Below are 14,745 nucleotides of genomic sequence, written 5' to 3'. Positions count from 1 at the left end.
AAAAATCTACTTTATGAGCTACTGGCGTTAAAGTTGTGAGCGAGCGATTTGGCTGCTGTGTAAATTGGTTTGCTCTGGAGCCATCCTTCCAGAGCTAAGACAAAAATCTGTGAGCCGGAGGCTAAAAAACTGTGAGCTAGCTCATGCTAACTCAGCTTAGAGGGAACATTGCACACCATATCTAAAAAATTGCAGAAAGGTTTACAGTGAGGAGCCTTGAAGGGGATGATAACTTATTTTTCTCTGTGTTTTTTTGAGTGCATCTGATAATAAATTTGCACTGATGATGTGTGACTTGGCTCCTCCATTAGTACAGCTGAAGTCTCCTGTAGAGTGAGGGTACAGGAGGGGAAGCCAGTGAACTTTTTTGTTTTGTTTGCCCAGTTGTGAGGAAAGCAAGTAAAAGTGCACCCAAGAATGGGGAATGGCTCTTGTTACCTGGAGGTGATTCTTGTTTCTTGAGGCCACTTTGTGTTTAGTGGCTCAAGGTGAAAACGTGCGTGCCTTGTTCTGTTCTCTGCTTGTGACGTGCAAATGTGCTTCTTTTTAGTTCCCTGATGTATGGTTTGGTATTGCTGAGTTTCACCAGAGAATTATTTAGTACAGTGATCCACAATGCATAATCTTAAAGGCAATCTTTGAGTTGTTAATTTTTGCCTAAAATAAGACAGATCTCTGATTTCATTTTCTGGTTTGCAGTACTGCCTGCCTCCAGCTCACCTCAGAGGAGTGCAGATCAAAGAAATCCCATGTCAGCAGCTCCTGACGTGGCAACTGTCAATGAAGAATCTCCCTGCTTACCATCGTCTGTTGTGTATCATCGGGATTCTGTAACCTCTCAGAATGAGAGTGAAGACGATGAACACCTAAACCCAACAGAGAAGCTACAGTAATATCTTTAGATTCTGATTTTGTATAATTGTTATATGGGCTAGCTTTATTGGCCAGCCAGCAGTGGTATTTTATCAGAGACATGTGCTTACACACAGGACAAACTAGTTAGTCTCGCTTTGAGTTTAATAATTTCTATTTTAAAGTTGTTCTGTCAGTACTCGTTGGCGTGGCTCCTACTCCTATTCTACCACCCACCAAGCAAAGTTTGAAGCCTTCCTTCAACTCAAGTGGCTTTTCTGTTGGAGGAAGGCTCCTTGGAGGATGGTTTGATCCACCCCATTGCATTGCAGGGGATTGTATGTTCTTGGTTGGTTGTGATTGCTGAAAAAAAGAAACTTGGATGCTCATGCTGAGTACTCCTAAGCATTTAGCACATGCACTTCAGTTGAACTCTTCAACAGCAGATCTCTAACATGTACAAATAAAGTTCACATGACTACTTGGGAGTACCATCTATATATCTAATAGCGAAGTGGCCCCCGTGCGTGCAGATACCTAAATCCGCACATCGGGGGCACCTGGGGGGGAGGGAGATTTTCGTGCACACTTGGGGAAGTCCCCAGGTGTGCACAAAAATCTAAAACCCCGAAAAAAATATTGGGGGATACTTAAATCCCCCCCAAAGTGACAAATATTGGGGGATACTTAAAGCCCCCCCAAAGTGACAGAGCGTCCCCTGCGCATGCGCAGGGAACGTTCTGCGAACTCCCTGACCGCCGCCGCCGCTTGGGAGCCGGGGGGGAGAGCAGCGAGCCCAGCGAGCCTCCCCCCGCGATTTTCACAGGTCTCCTTTCTTGTATTATCTATTCTGTCAAAACCTGATATCTATGCTACGATGGAACCACCAGGAAATTAGGGTGCCGAACAAGAAGGAGGTGTGGCAATAGTGACGAGATTGTTATGAATCACGTTTAAATCTCATGGCTTTCAGGAACTAGATGGGCCTGAGGACGCCATGCTTCCTTGACTTCCACTCCTTCATAGTGGAGGTAATATTAATCTGATTTAGGGGCAGTTGTAGAATTTCTTACAAGATAATGTATGTGAAGCACTTTGACAATTTAAAATGCTGTATAAATCTGATTTATTGTTATTAGCCAGATTACAAAGCAACAACTCAAATTTCTGGTACAGTATGTCATAAAACCCCTAAACTGGCAAATCTAATTGATGTGTGTGTAGATGAAATCAAGTTCTGGCCTCTCTCAATTTTTCCTTGTTTGTAAATGCTTCTTCATATGGTCTGCAAAACTGTTTTTAAATTGAAAAGGTGTAATTTATAGATTTTCATTAATAAGTTTCTTTCTCTCCAGTGCTTATAAAAAAATCCCCTTATTTCCATGGATTTGTACAAAATTAGTCAATTCTCCTCCTTCCTGGCACCTGAGAAAATGCTAACTCTGAATGTCCCAAAACAAGAATAACGGGTTTTTTTGTTGAAATGAAATGAGTGGGCTGTCACTTGGATGTCTTTTCTTGTAGGAAGTTGAATGAAGCTCGGAAAAGACTGAATGAATTGCGTGAATTAGTCCACTATTATGAACAGACTTCTGATATGATGACTGATGCAGTAAATGAAAACACTAAAGAGGAAGAAGAAACTGAAGACTCAGAGTGTGATTCAGAGCATGAGAATCCACATCCAATTACTAATATTAGGTTGGTTTTAATTGTTGCCGAATAAAATAATATTAACATAATACTATCAAATCCCAGATTTACATCATCAAAATAGATGGCTGTCATCTAACTGGCCAGCTTTTTTTCCATTAACATTTGATTTTGTCTGAAATACATGAAGCCTGATATTATGAGAAAGTGGGGCTACTGGGTGCTTGCACATCTGTGTTTTTCTCTTCTGCCATAATGTGCAATGTGGGGAGTGGGTGAGCTCACACTCCCTCCATGTGAACAGTTAGAATTCTCATTCCTGACCAGCCCAGCTAAGTTGGCCCAGTTGCCAGTAGACGCTGTACTTTTAAGTTTTTTCTGGGATGGGTTTGAAAGGACTTTGTTTTTTTGTAATTAAGAAACAATAAAATGTAAGCATTTAAAAAGGTTGATACCTGCTCCTTGCCCAGTATAAATGTGAAGAGTTCATTTGTATAAAGTTGTCAGTAGAATTCATGAAATGTAAGTAAATACAGGTAAAAGAATGGTGTTGCCCATGATCTTTGTTACAAATGTGATATTTTTAAAAGGGGAACTGTTACGTTGAATCATCTCTTGTTTGCTGTGATACAGTCCACTACACAGGCACAGTTTGTGCTTTCTAGTTATCAAAATAAAGATAATAAGCCAAAAAGTATTCTAGTAAAATTAAGATTTTAGATATGCTTTGTTTTTCACCAGTTATTTTGTGTTTTTAATTACTTTCTGGTATATTTGAGCTCTTTTGTTTTTGTTTTTGTTTGCTTGGGACTTGGAAGGGATACATTATACACCATTTTTTTTCTCTTAGAAATCCTCAGGGCGCCAGTAGCTGGGGAGAAATAAATTGCAATAGCAATTTGCAGTGTGGGACGAATAACCATAATGGGAGGCATCTTAATACAGCTTGTGAAATAAACAACCGGTCTGCTAATGTAAGAACGCTGAACATGCCGTCAACTTTAGGTATGTCTCAAAATAATTTCAGTGAGCTTGCATAGGCAAAAAAGGGTCCCTCTGGCTGCAGTGATTTCCCCCCCAAAGTTTTGTGCTTTGAAGATTAAAAAATAGATCTCTTAATGTTCCAGGGAGTCCTGGCATAATCTTAATGTGAGACTGAGACCTTAGTACTGTTATATGAAATCAGTGGGGATTAATTCCAGATCAAGGTACTTAAGATCATGTACAAGTCTTCATGAAAAAGTACAGCTTTGTGCTAGAATCACCTGCAGTTAATTTCAGGTGGGTAGCTGTGTTGGTCTGAAGTGGAAGAGCAAGTAACACCTTAAAGACCAACAAGATTTCCAGGATATAAGTTTTTAAGAATCACTGCTCCCTTCATCAGTTAATTTCAGTAATTTTGTTTTTCTTTCAGACTGTCACTATAATAGAGAAGATGATGAAGGTGCAGATATACCACAAGGTGAGGAGGATGGAGAAGCTGATCGAGTCAGTGAAGCTTCCTTATCCAGTCGCAGAAGCAGTGTGGCTGACGATGCTCCAGTAGACATGGAGTTTGAGCAGAAGATTAACAGACTAATAGCAGCAAAGCAGAAACTGAGGCAGCTTCAGAATCTTGTTGCTATGGTACAGGTATGTTTTCTTTCTTGTAGAACTTTATATTCTATATCAGTATAGCCACTTTTAACTGACACTATTTTGAGGGGGTTTTAGCAAGTTGAGTAGTACGCTGTGGTTTGTCTAAACCTCTTTTCATCTGTAAGTCAGAGAACTTCTCCATCTTATGGTACACAAGTGTGGGCCTGCAAAACTTTTGCGGGGGGATTTCCTAGAATCTTGTTGCTATGGTACAGGTATGTTTTCTTTCTTATAGAACTTTATATTCTGTATCAGTATAGCCACCTTAACTGACACTATTTTGAGGGGTTTTTTAGCAAGTTGAGTAGTACGCTGTGGTTTGTCTAAACCTGGTTTCATCTGTAAGTCAAAGAACTTCTCCATCTTATGGTACACGAGTGTGGGCCTGCAAAACTTGCGGGGGGATTTTCCCCCTCCCATTTTCTTGCCTGGCACATCACAACTCCCAGGCTGCGCTGCTGAAGCTAGCTGGCCCTCCATGGCTGCTGGCCCCCCCCAGCTTGATAAGCTGTTACTGCTGTGGCTGCCGGCCTCTTTGTTGGCAAGCCCGCTTTCCTTGTGAAGATTGCCAAGTTACTGCCACTGTGGCTGCCAGCCCTCCTCTCCAGTGAGCCCGCTCACTCCATGTCTGCTAGGCCCACTGTGGCTGATGGCCTCCTAGCTGCCCGCCTGCCTCCCCCCCCCCAACATCACTGCTTGCTGCTCTGTAGCCCCTCCGCTTCTTTCACTGCCATAGAAGGTATATGTGTTGACTGTGCATGCGCAGGCAACACTCTTTTTGGGGGGTGGGTTAAACCCCTCATGATTTTTTTCTTTAGTTTTCAGATTTTTCTGCAAACCTGGGTGGTCCTACGTTTGCAGAAAAATCTCTTTTCTCTTAGTGTGGGCCCGATCTGCAGATTTAAATATCCGCAGGTCTGCTCACCCTTGAGAAATAGATATATTGATTTTTTTAACCCTTACAAAAAAAAAAAATAGGGAGGTGTGTACCTGACTGTGGCTTTGGTACCATGTCTTGAAGACACTTGCTCTTCTAGGATGATGATGTAGAGCCAGAGGCTGCAGTGAGGGATAACATGGGTGAATTGTTTCTGGCTGAAGAGGAAAAAGAAAAGCAGCAACCGAACAACATTCGAGCCAGCACGAACAAGTCACAGAAAGGTGTGGTACTGAATGAAAAAACAAGGTATGGCCTCTTTCACTTTCTTTAAAATTCTTGATAGCAGAGACTCACCTACTAGATTTAAAGGGTGTGTGTGTGTGTTCCAGCCTATTCTTATTTTCCAATCCTGTTTCAAAGTCCAAGTGGCGCATGTGTGTGGCTATTAGCCACAAGGTATAGATAGGAACTCTCGGTCTGGGGCAAGTGATGCTCTGTATTTTTGGGGCGGGGGGGGGACAATAGTGGGAGGGCTTCTAGTGTCCTGGCCCCACTGGTGGACCTCCTGATGGCACCTGGTATTTTTGGCCACTATGTGACAGTGTTGGACTGGATGGGCCGTTGGGCTGATCCAACATTGGCCACTAGGAAGGTATTGCTTGTGTGTGTGTGTGTGTTTTCATGAATGTAGGGAGCACTATGGGATCTGGAGATTTTGCCAATTGAAAATAGATTAGTTTATCTTTTATCCTGCCCTCCCCTGCAAGCAGGCTCAGGGTGGGTCACAACATTCTTAAAACCATGCAACATTTTAAACAGAATTTAAAGATAAGACTACATGTCAGAAAACTGGTAGGCTCCTCACTCATTCTGTTGTGTTTTATATTTTAATGGTCCCCATTCCAAATTAATCTAGGGTTGGAGTCTGCCCATTTCTCTTTCAGTATGATTTATTGTAAAATTCTTGTTCAGGAAGGTGTTAATATGAGCAGTTTTTTTGTAGGGCAAGGTTTTTTGGGAAAGGTTCTATGAAGCCAAACTTCAGCAGCAACAGAGAGAACTTAAACATCTCCAAGAAGAGAGACAGAAGCTGATAAAGATTCAGGAAAAAATCCAGGTGTTGCAGAAGGCTTGTCCAGATCTTCAGGTAGGTAGATTGCACATTGGGCTATGTTGTAAGAGGGAAAGAAACAGCCCCAACAGCAGTTTTCTGTGACCTGTGGTTTCTCACTGGAATGTTGATCATTCAAGCATCCATTCTTTTTTATATTGAAAAAAGTGTCTATTTGTAACCTTTTTAATCCTTGCAGTGGTAGAGATAAGTTTTGAATCAGAAATAGTAACAGAAAAGTCCAAGTTCATTCTTAACTAAGGTTCTTTTTCAGTCTTCTGTGCAGACTCACGTTGGGATTGTGCTTGTGCAGGCCAGCCACCAGAGGCTGTCTACAGCTATTCTAATGTATTCTTAACACTCCAAGGGGAGCCCCTCCCCTGCAGAGCCTGTTAGAGGCTGTTTTCCTGCCCAACAGTCATGTGCTCTGCAGGGAGCAGCCCCCCTTTCCCTCAGTCCTTTCTTCATCGCCACGTTGTGAGGATGTCTTCTCTCCAGCTACGAAGATTGTGAGTTTTTCCTCTAAATTTCTCTTCTTCTGAGCTCTTCCTGCCTCAGATATGTCACAGAAGACTATTTAAACATGTACCCAATGTGGTATGAAGATGACGTGCTCAGATGAGCACCTTCTGTGCCTTCTTTGCCTGGGTGAGGCCCATAATACAGGTATGTACAAGATCTGCCTCCAGAACTCCTAAAGCTCGCTCAAATCAAGCAGTGCATTTGAAGGCTAGTTTATGGGAAAAGGCACTCTCCAGTTCTAATAGCCTGGCAGCGAAAGCATCTGCCCTGACAGAGCACAGCCAATCATTGCCCTTGAAGTTGCCAGCTACCTTACAAGTTCACCATCAAGTGTCTCAATTCCATCAGTTCCAGGGATAGAACTGAATAATTGGGTCTGATCCCCCATTCGTTCAGCTAAATGTTGCACATCAGAACCCCTACCAAAAAAGGTGCGTTCCAAGTCAAAACATAAGGAGAAGCAACGCTCCAGTTCCAAGATGTGTCCAGAATCAAGCAGTGCTGCATTTCCAGTTAACTTAGAGTTGGTTCTGATGGTTCCAGTGGAATGGAAGAGAGTCTTAACACCACAGACTCCTCCGCATGCCTCCCCAGTGCATTCATTCTCTGAAGGGAAATTGGAACCTGGCCAGAGTGCGTTAGCAGTTTCAGCATCGAATCGTCCATTGGAACCACCCTCTCCAGCTCCATGGGAGGCTTCTACGCCTCTACCTCCTTGGGAAGGATATCTTTATTATTTCCTGTCCCCTAGACCTCAAGAATGGGGTGATTGGCAACAGTAGAAAGCACCTCTAGAACCTAGACATCCTTCCTCATAGAATCGAAATGCTGCAGGTCCACTGGTGTGATACCCTCCTGCAATTCTGCCTCATCCCTTTTTGGGACATTCAGATTCTGAGGAAGAGCAAAGACCTGACTCACCTTCTGCTCCAGACTCAGATTTGCCATCGGAACCATCCCCTGACAACATGGTAGGGGATCCTGACATGGTGTCACCTAACAAAAATTTAAAGCTCTACACAGAGCCAATGATGAGGATGGCTAAATCATTAGGGTTAGAGATGACCTCCAGCAACCCAAGAACTTGTGATTAGATTTTAGGCAAGCTTTACGCTGACTTGCTGGGTATAATTGCCTTTCCTGTTCTAGAAGGCATTGCTGACATCACCAAGACCTTGTGACAGAAACCAGCTAGCAATGCTGCACATCCAAGAAAGTGGAGAATCTATATAGAATACAACAGTAAGGTAATTCCTAATTATTTTGCCATCCCTCGGCTTTATCCTTTATAGCTGAGGAGATGCAGGCAAGGCAGCATACAGGAACCCACTCATCACCAGCTGATAGAGAAGGGTGAAAGACTGCCGCACTCAGCAGAAAAGTCTTCTCTTCTGCTGCCCCCAACCTGCGCATTGCCGACTATGGTGCAATTATGGAAGGGTACCAACTGTTCCTCTGGGAAACGTTGGCTACCTGGATAGAACTCCCACCTGAAAAGAAGAAGCCTCTTGCAAAAATTCTACAAGTGGAAGCATTACGATTTTCCAAACAGCAAATAAATGCAGGTAAAAACTCTGTTGACTCCTCTTCCAAGGCTATGGCTTCAGCACTTGTATTAAGACCAGTGTTCCCTCTAAGCCGAGTTAGTGTGAGCTAGCTCATAGTTTTTTAGCCTCCAGCTCACACATTTTTGTCTCAGCTCAGGTAGGATGGCTCCACAGCAAACTAATTATGGAGTGGCCAGATTGCTTGCTCAAAAGGGAGACCAGCTTCGGCACAGATCATTTCTAGATGGATAGTTTTGGCTTGGGGTACGAAAAAGCTAATCTACTGTGCTCTCTGGTGCTTTGGCCACATTCAACATGGGCTCAGGTAGCATCTGTGGTGTTCCGGAGAGGACATCTGCCATGCAGCAACATGGTCGCCGTCAGACACCTTTGTCAAGCACTATTCTGTGGACATGAATGCAAGAAGGGATTCAGCCGTTGGCAGGGCGGTGCTGCACTCCCTCTTCCACTGAAACTCACCCCACCTCCAAGGTAAGGAGCTCCGTAGTCTCCCAGTGTGGGACTGCACAGAAGACTGAAGATGAAAACAGTATTGCACTTACCAGTAACTGTTGTTTATCGAAGTGTCTTCTGTGCAGGCACATATTCCCTCCCTCCTACCTCGCTGTGAATTCACAGGATGCAATTAGTCATGACACAGTGGCTCAGGAGGACTGCCGTTGGGGAGCTCCTCCCTAGAGAGCATGTGATCATTAGATGGGAACATGGCCTCTAATGAGCTCTGCAGGGGAGGGGCTTCCCTCAGAGTGTTAAGAATATACTAAAATGGCTGTAGAGAGCCTCTAGTGGCTGGCCCGCACAAGCACAGTCCAAATGTGCACCTGCGCAGCAGACACTTCGACAAACAACAGTTACAGGTAAATGCAACACTCTTTTTCTAGGAATGTATATCAAAGTTTCCAAGAACAGATTCCAGGATTCCACATTTGATGATAATACATAGGTATCGTTTGGAATGTGCAGAGCTATAATTATGGTCATGAAAAGTGACATGCAAGTGAGTAGGCAGTCTTCCATCTCATGAGATGTTTGCTGGTGGGTGCTTAGTAAGGAATGGTTTGTGTACTGTTACTTTAAGATTAGAAAGTCTAGACATTAGAATGCGTCACACCTGTATCTTTTCTTTGAATTCAGTGTTTTAGAATTTTTGTTTTCTCACAAGCAATTCTTACATAGAGTTTGAAGTTTTGGAACCGCTTAATTTACAAAAGTAGAAAAAACATAAAAGTGATACACAAAAACACAGCGGTTACACAATTAGAGGTTAGTTTTTTAGTCAACGAATGTTTTGAAATGTATTTTTTTAGTTTTCATTGTTTTAGAGAAGTTAAAACCTGTGGCTGCCAATATACTGAAAGGTCAGAAATAGGAAGAGAAAAATATATGTGAAAGAGACCATAGGTTCTGGTTAGACAAGCAGTGCAAAAATTTATTCAGTTCAGTCTGGCGTAAACCCCACAGTCACCAGTGAGTGGAGCATTGTGTACATCATCTTTGGGCTAATTCAAAAGTGTTTTCTGCTAGCATACTTGCTGAAGTGTAACACTGATTTTTGTGTGTGTGTGAAAAAGAGGTGCTGGAACTCACGAGGGAAACGAAGTTTTCAATCTATATACTGGAAAGTCATGAACTTAAACATTTTTAAAAGAATTTTGTCAAAGAGGTTCTGGAACTCTGTTCCCCTAGAAAAAACAGCCCTAAATTAGTCTAATAAAAATAAATGATATTGCAGATAATGAGTTGGGTTCAGATCACTGTGTGCTGGTTGTGGAAGGGACTCTGCTCTCATCTCCTTTCTTCAAACTCATGTCCACATCTGAAGGTTAAGGGATCCCTCAGTGTGGGATGCAGTGCAGTAGGGGGTGGGGGTGGGGGGGAAATCAGTGAAAATGGCCCCGCTTCACACATGCTTACTCAGATGGAGGAGGAGCTCGTGCAAGATGGGAGGTGTCTTCTGCCAATGTCCCCCTTCCCTCTGCACCTTCTTCTCCAGTGCCTTATCCCATATTGTTCCCTCTGACCCTCAGAAGTGGTTTTTCAAGGTGTTACAAAAACATAAGACATGGCAGCAAAGATTCCAAGTGCAAGCTCTACTCACTGCAATCTGGATCCAACTCATCATTGATTTGATATTCATGCTCACATTAGAATATTTATTTTGTTGTAATTACTTTTAATTTCATCATGATTTTAATTTTACTCTTAGTTGTCATCTAGCCTAGATAACTGTCCGGGTAATGCTTCAACACCGGTAGTTAATGAAACCAACGCAGCAAGCAAGGCTGTGGTTCAACCAGAAGAAACATCTGTGGCTGACAGTGAGGTATTATATATTAATGATAATATTATGTTTTCTTTCACAATTTTTATTGGAAACTTTTTTGGATTTACTGTTGTAAATGGCTGGTAAATTTGCCTGTATTTTTAATAAAACATCCACATCAAACAGTTCTCAAAATGTTGACATTTGAACAATTAAATCTGGGTAAAAACTGGAGATCTGGGTTAGGTGGGAGAGACTGGATGAGATGGAGTAAAATAATGAGTATCATGAGTGGGAATTGAGACTTACAAGGATGGAATCCATTAGTGGGTGGGACAAAGTAGCACCTAGTAAAGTGCTGTTATGGGCACAGAGTGCAGGAATCTGAGCAGGTACAGACTGAGCTGGTAAACTTTTTTGGGGGGATATGAGAGCCAGTTTGGTGTAGTGGTTAAGGGCACGGACTCTAATCTGGGAGAACCGGGTTTGATTCCCCACTCCTCCACATGCAGCTGCTGGTGTGACCTTGGATCAGTCACAAATTCTCTCAAAGCTGTTCTCTCAAAAGCAGTCCTTGAAAGAGCTCTCTCAGCCCCACCTATCTCACAGGGAGGGGAAGGGAAAGGAGATTGTAAGACTCTCTGAGACTCCTTTGGGTAGTGAAGGGTGGGGTATAAATCCAATCTCCTCTTCTTCTTCTGCCCACCCGTATCCCCATGTAGTTGTTTCCTTTTCTAATCCTTCTACAGCACAAAGAGTCTGACATGGTAGCATGTCGTCCATACTAGTTGGTCTCTAGGCATCCAGAAATGTATCGTCCTGAGTGTATGTGAATGAAAAAAAATTCCTTCAGTTTGGTGTAGTGGTTAAGTGCGCGGACTCTAATCTGGGAGAACCGGGTTTGATTCCCCACTCCTCCACTTGCACCTGGCTGGATGACCTTGGGCAAGCTATAGTTCTGATAAGAGCTGTTCTTGAAAAAGAGCAGTTTCTGTCAGAGCTCTCTCAGCCTCACCTACCTCACAGGGTGTCTGTTGTGGGGAGGGGAAGGGAAAGGAGTTTGTAAGCCGCTCTGAGACACCTTTGAGTAGTGAAGGGCGGGGTATAAATCCAATCTCTTCTTCTTCTTCTAAAAACTTGGAGTAACATATACTAATTAATGTTTCCTAGCAAATCCAGGGTGGGGCAGTCTTCATGAATTAGAAAGGGCACTCCTATTGGGAAAAGGCCTAATCCTTTTGCTAATAAGGCATGATGAGGAGGGGCTTTCCCAATTTATCCTGCCTAGTTAACAGGCGGCACAATTCTTGTGTTTCTTCTGCTATAGCAATTAGGGGTGTGCAAAAAGTGTGGGGGTGAGGTTCTGAATCAGGTATATTGGACCTGAAAAATATCAATATTCCTGAATAGTTCCAAATACCAGTATTGGTATTGTATAGGTGTTTGGGTAAATATTTGGAAACCTGATTTTATTCAGCTCTACTATACCCTATGGAGACCATTCCACTGAAGTCAGAGAGAGAGAGAGAGGTGCTTCACAAGTTCTGTAAGACTCCTCTGTTCAAGTATGATTTTGATTCGTCTTCAGGACCACTTTGTGCTGCAACGTGGGCAGTGCTACAGTTTAACAAAGTCTGATCCTCCAGGTCCTTGCTTGCCTCCCAAGTTCCTGAATTCCATGGATAGGTCCTACAGTGATCCGTTCTGAGCAGCCAGTGTTTAACTGTGGGGGTCCCTTGAGTTACTGAGCCAGATGAAAAATAGGACAAGATCTTGTGGGGACATGGGCTCTCAAATCCCCTTTCTACATCAGGGAAAATCTACCCACTCATGTTTTTGAAAGAGAGGGGAGGGAGAGAGATGCATGTCCATGTTATAGAAAATTTAGACTACCTTCTAGGTGACAGAGCCAGCACACTTACATGGCAGGCTTAAAACACAAGAGTGTGGAAGGATGACTTTCTCTTTGTTGAGGATTATGTTTGATTCTTGTTCTATGGTTAGGGGATTGTTGCAGTTGCTTACATTTTCCTTTTATTCCATAGCCTCAAGAGGGGTAGGTTCTTTTCCAAACCCTGCCTCATTGGCTGTAGGATAGCCAGTCCCCTTATTTTAGAGTGAGGGCCCTGGTTATTGCCAAGAGGAGGCATCTTTTCCACTTGTGAAGACTGTCCCATATAGGAAAATTTGAAAATGAAAACGTGCAGTTAGGACAGAGTTCTTCCAATTTATTAAAATATTATCTCTCTACCTCTCATTTCAAACAGCTGTGGTCTGAGATGCGCAGACATGAGATTTTAAGAGAGGAATTGCGGCAGAGAAGAAAGCAGCTTGAAGCTTTAATGGCTGAACACTTGAGAAGAAAAGATCTTGTTGATACCACACTTGGTGGTGCTGCATCTGTTAGGAGTGATGGATCAGAGGCTCAGTGCACTCCTCAGCAAAGCAGAACAGAAAAGTGAGAGACTAAGTGTTTGTGCTTCATTTAGTTTACTTAACTACTGTAAACATTCAGTATAATGGCAGAAATCTGTTGAAAAAAGGCTTTAATTTAAAAATATCTTGGATGTCTGTATGTGTACACACACACACACACGTGTGATTAGAATGTCCTATACTGAGTCTGGGCATTGCTTTCTCCATTACAACGAGACAGCTCCTGAGCTGATTACTGTTGTGATATTGCTGCCACTTTCATGTCTTTGCTTTTCACCAACTGTGCACCAATCAGTTGTGCCAGTACTTAAGCTGTTAAAATGTAAATGAACGGTTTATGGTTCCATCAGAACTCGCCCAATGACTATGGGTAGTCTCAAATACTTGGGAGAAGTTTTTATGCAGGCATCTTTTATCTCTATGAAAACTTCAGTGCCTTTTGCATAGTCATTATGTGTGCTGAGTAGCCAGGCTGATGGTTATGTAGCCAGATGTACTGCTGTTTACTACTTACTGTTTGGATAGGCTGTACACTGTTAGGTTATAAACAGCAAAAATGTGTTCCGGTTGCAGAATCCTAGAAAGTTATGAATGGAAAACTGGAATATAAAATTAGAAACATACCTGCTTCTTCAGTACCACTCCTAAAAGAAAGGGAACAAATGAGAGAAAACGTATTTCCAAACTGCTTTAAGTACATGTGTCATTGACTGTATGTGGTGTAAAATTATTACTTATATGATGTAACTTTGCTATGCTTTAGCGGCAGAATTACTTCTTTTTTATATGTAATACTAGAACAATGGCAACATGGGGAGGGTCCACTCATTGTGCTCTTGATGAAGATGAAGGAGATGAAGATGCCTATCTTTCTGACGGACTTGGTCAAGCAGAAGAGGAAGAAGAGCAAGGATCTAGTTCCAATGAGTTTTCCATGTGTCCCAATAATGTAGATCAGAGTACATATTTTGCAAAGGATGATAAGGACAGGTTAGTTACATATTCTTATCATAGGCGACCTTTAGTATTGAAGTTGAAGTAAATTGTTCTTATTTCAATTAGGCACTATTCTCTTTTGCCACTCATTAAATTGTTTGCATTAATGTATTTTGTACTATAATATGTTTACTCTGAATGGCTGTAACCTTTGAAATGGAAAGGTGCATGCAGTTCTGACTTTGCTTTTATATATCAACTTGTCATTAGGCTGAATTTTGTTGTTGCCCAGCCTCTAAAACCTGTCACTAAATGTGGTTGGGAAGGCATGCATGCATGTCCTAGACATGGGCCTGTGACTGAGACCCGTTTCCAATCCATACAGAATTCACGTTGGGAATAAAGGAGAAGTCTTCCTTTTGCCATCTCAGTCCTGTGGGGAAAAGGAGCTGCTGTCTTAGGTTTTGTCCAGGTCAAGGGGATAACATATAGAAGCAGTAACCAGAGGACTGTTTGATAACTTAAAGCTCCTAGACAAGACTGAAAGAACCACTGAGACGTGGAATGTGATGAAATCAGGGAGTTTTATTGAGAAGAATAATTAGCTTTCAAGCAATCACAGTGACACTAGGGCCCTGACAACAGTACTGAATACCCGTATTAAGATATAACTATTCCAAGCATACATATCCAGACACTGTGCAGCATGTATCTCTCATGAATGGGAGGGATGAGGCCAACATGATAGTCTCTTCTGTTATGTCCCCCCAAAAGCTTTATGCTCAGCCAGTGATAACTGGTTGGTGATCCCCAGCCCCAAAGTGATCCAGCTATCCTCGACCAGGGACAAAGCCTTTTCAGCCCTGGCCCCAACTGATGGAACTCT

At 42.6% G+C, this 14,745-nt stretch overlaps 1 protein-coding gene across 1 annotated transcript in view; it reads left to right on the top strand.

Annotated features, from left to right (window-relative positions):
* Positions 1-14,745, top strand: part of PCM1 (pericentriolar material 1) — a 70,102-nt gene that overhangs the window by 22,928 nt on the left and 32,429 nt on the right. The window contains exons 9-17 of the mRNA XM_015409254.1: positions 700-889; positions 2,377-2,553; positions 3,356-3,510; positions 3,920-4,137; positions 5,181-5,329; positions 6,041-6,170; positions 10,431-10,547; positions 12,755-12,945; positions 13,722-13,913. Coding sequence (XP_015264740.1) covers positions 700-889; positions 2,377-2,553; positions 3,356-3,510; positions 3,920-4,137; positions 5,181-5,329; positions 6,041-6,170; positions 10,431-10,547; positions 12,755-12,945; positions 13,722-13,913 — 1,519 coding nt within the window. The remainder of the gene's footprint in view (positions 1-699; positions 890-2,376; positions 2,554-3,355; positions 3,511-3,919; positions 4,138-5,180; positions 5,330-6,040; positions 6,171-10,430; positions 10,548-12,754; positions 12,946-13,721; positions 13,914-14,745) is intronic.

The sequence above is a fragment of the Gekko japonicus genome, unplaced genomic scaffold (assembly GCF_001447785.1).
Source record: "Gekko japonicus isolate JY-2015 unplaced genomic scaffold, Gekko_japonicus_V1.1 scaffold308, whole genome shotgun sequence".
Classification (NCBI taxonomy): domain Eukaryota; kingdom Metazoa; phylum Chordata; class Lepidosauria; order Squamata; family Gekkonidae; genus Gekko; species Gekko japonicus.
This window is presented reverse-complemented; position numbering and strand designations above follow the sequence as displayed.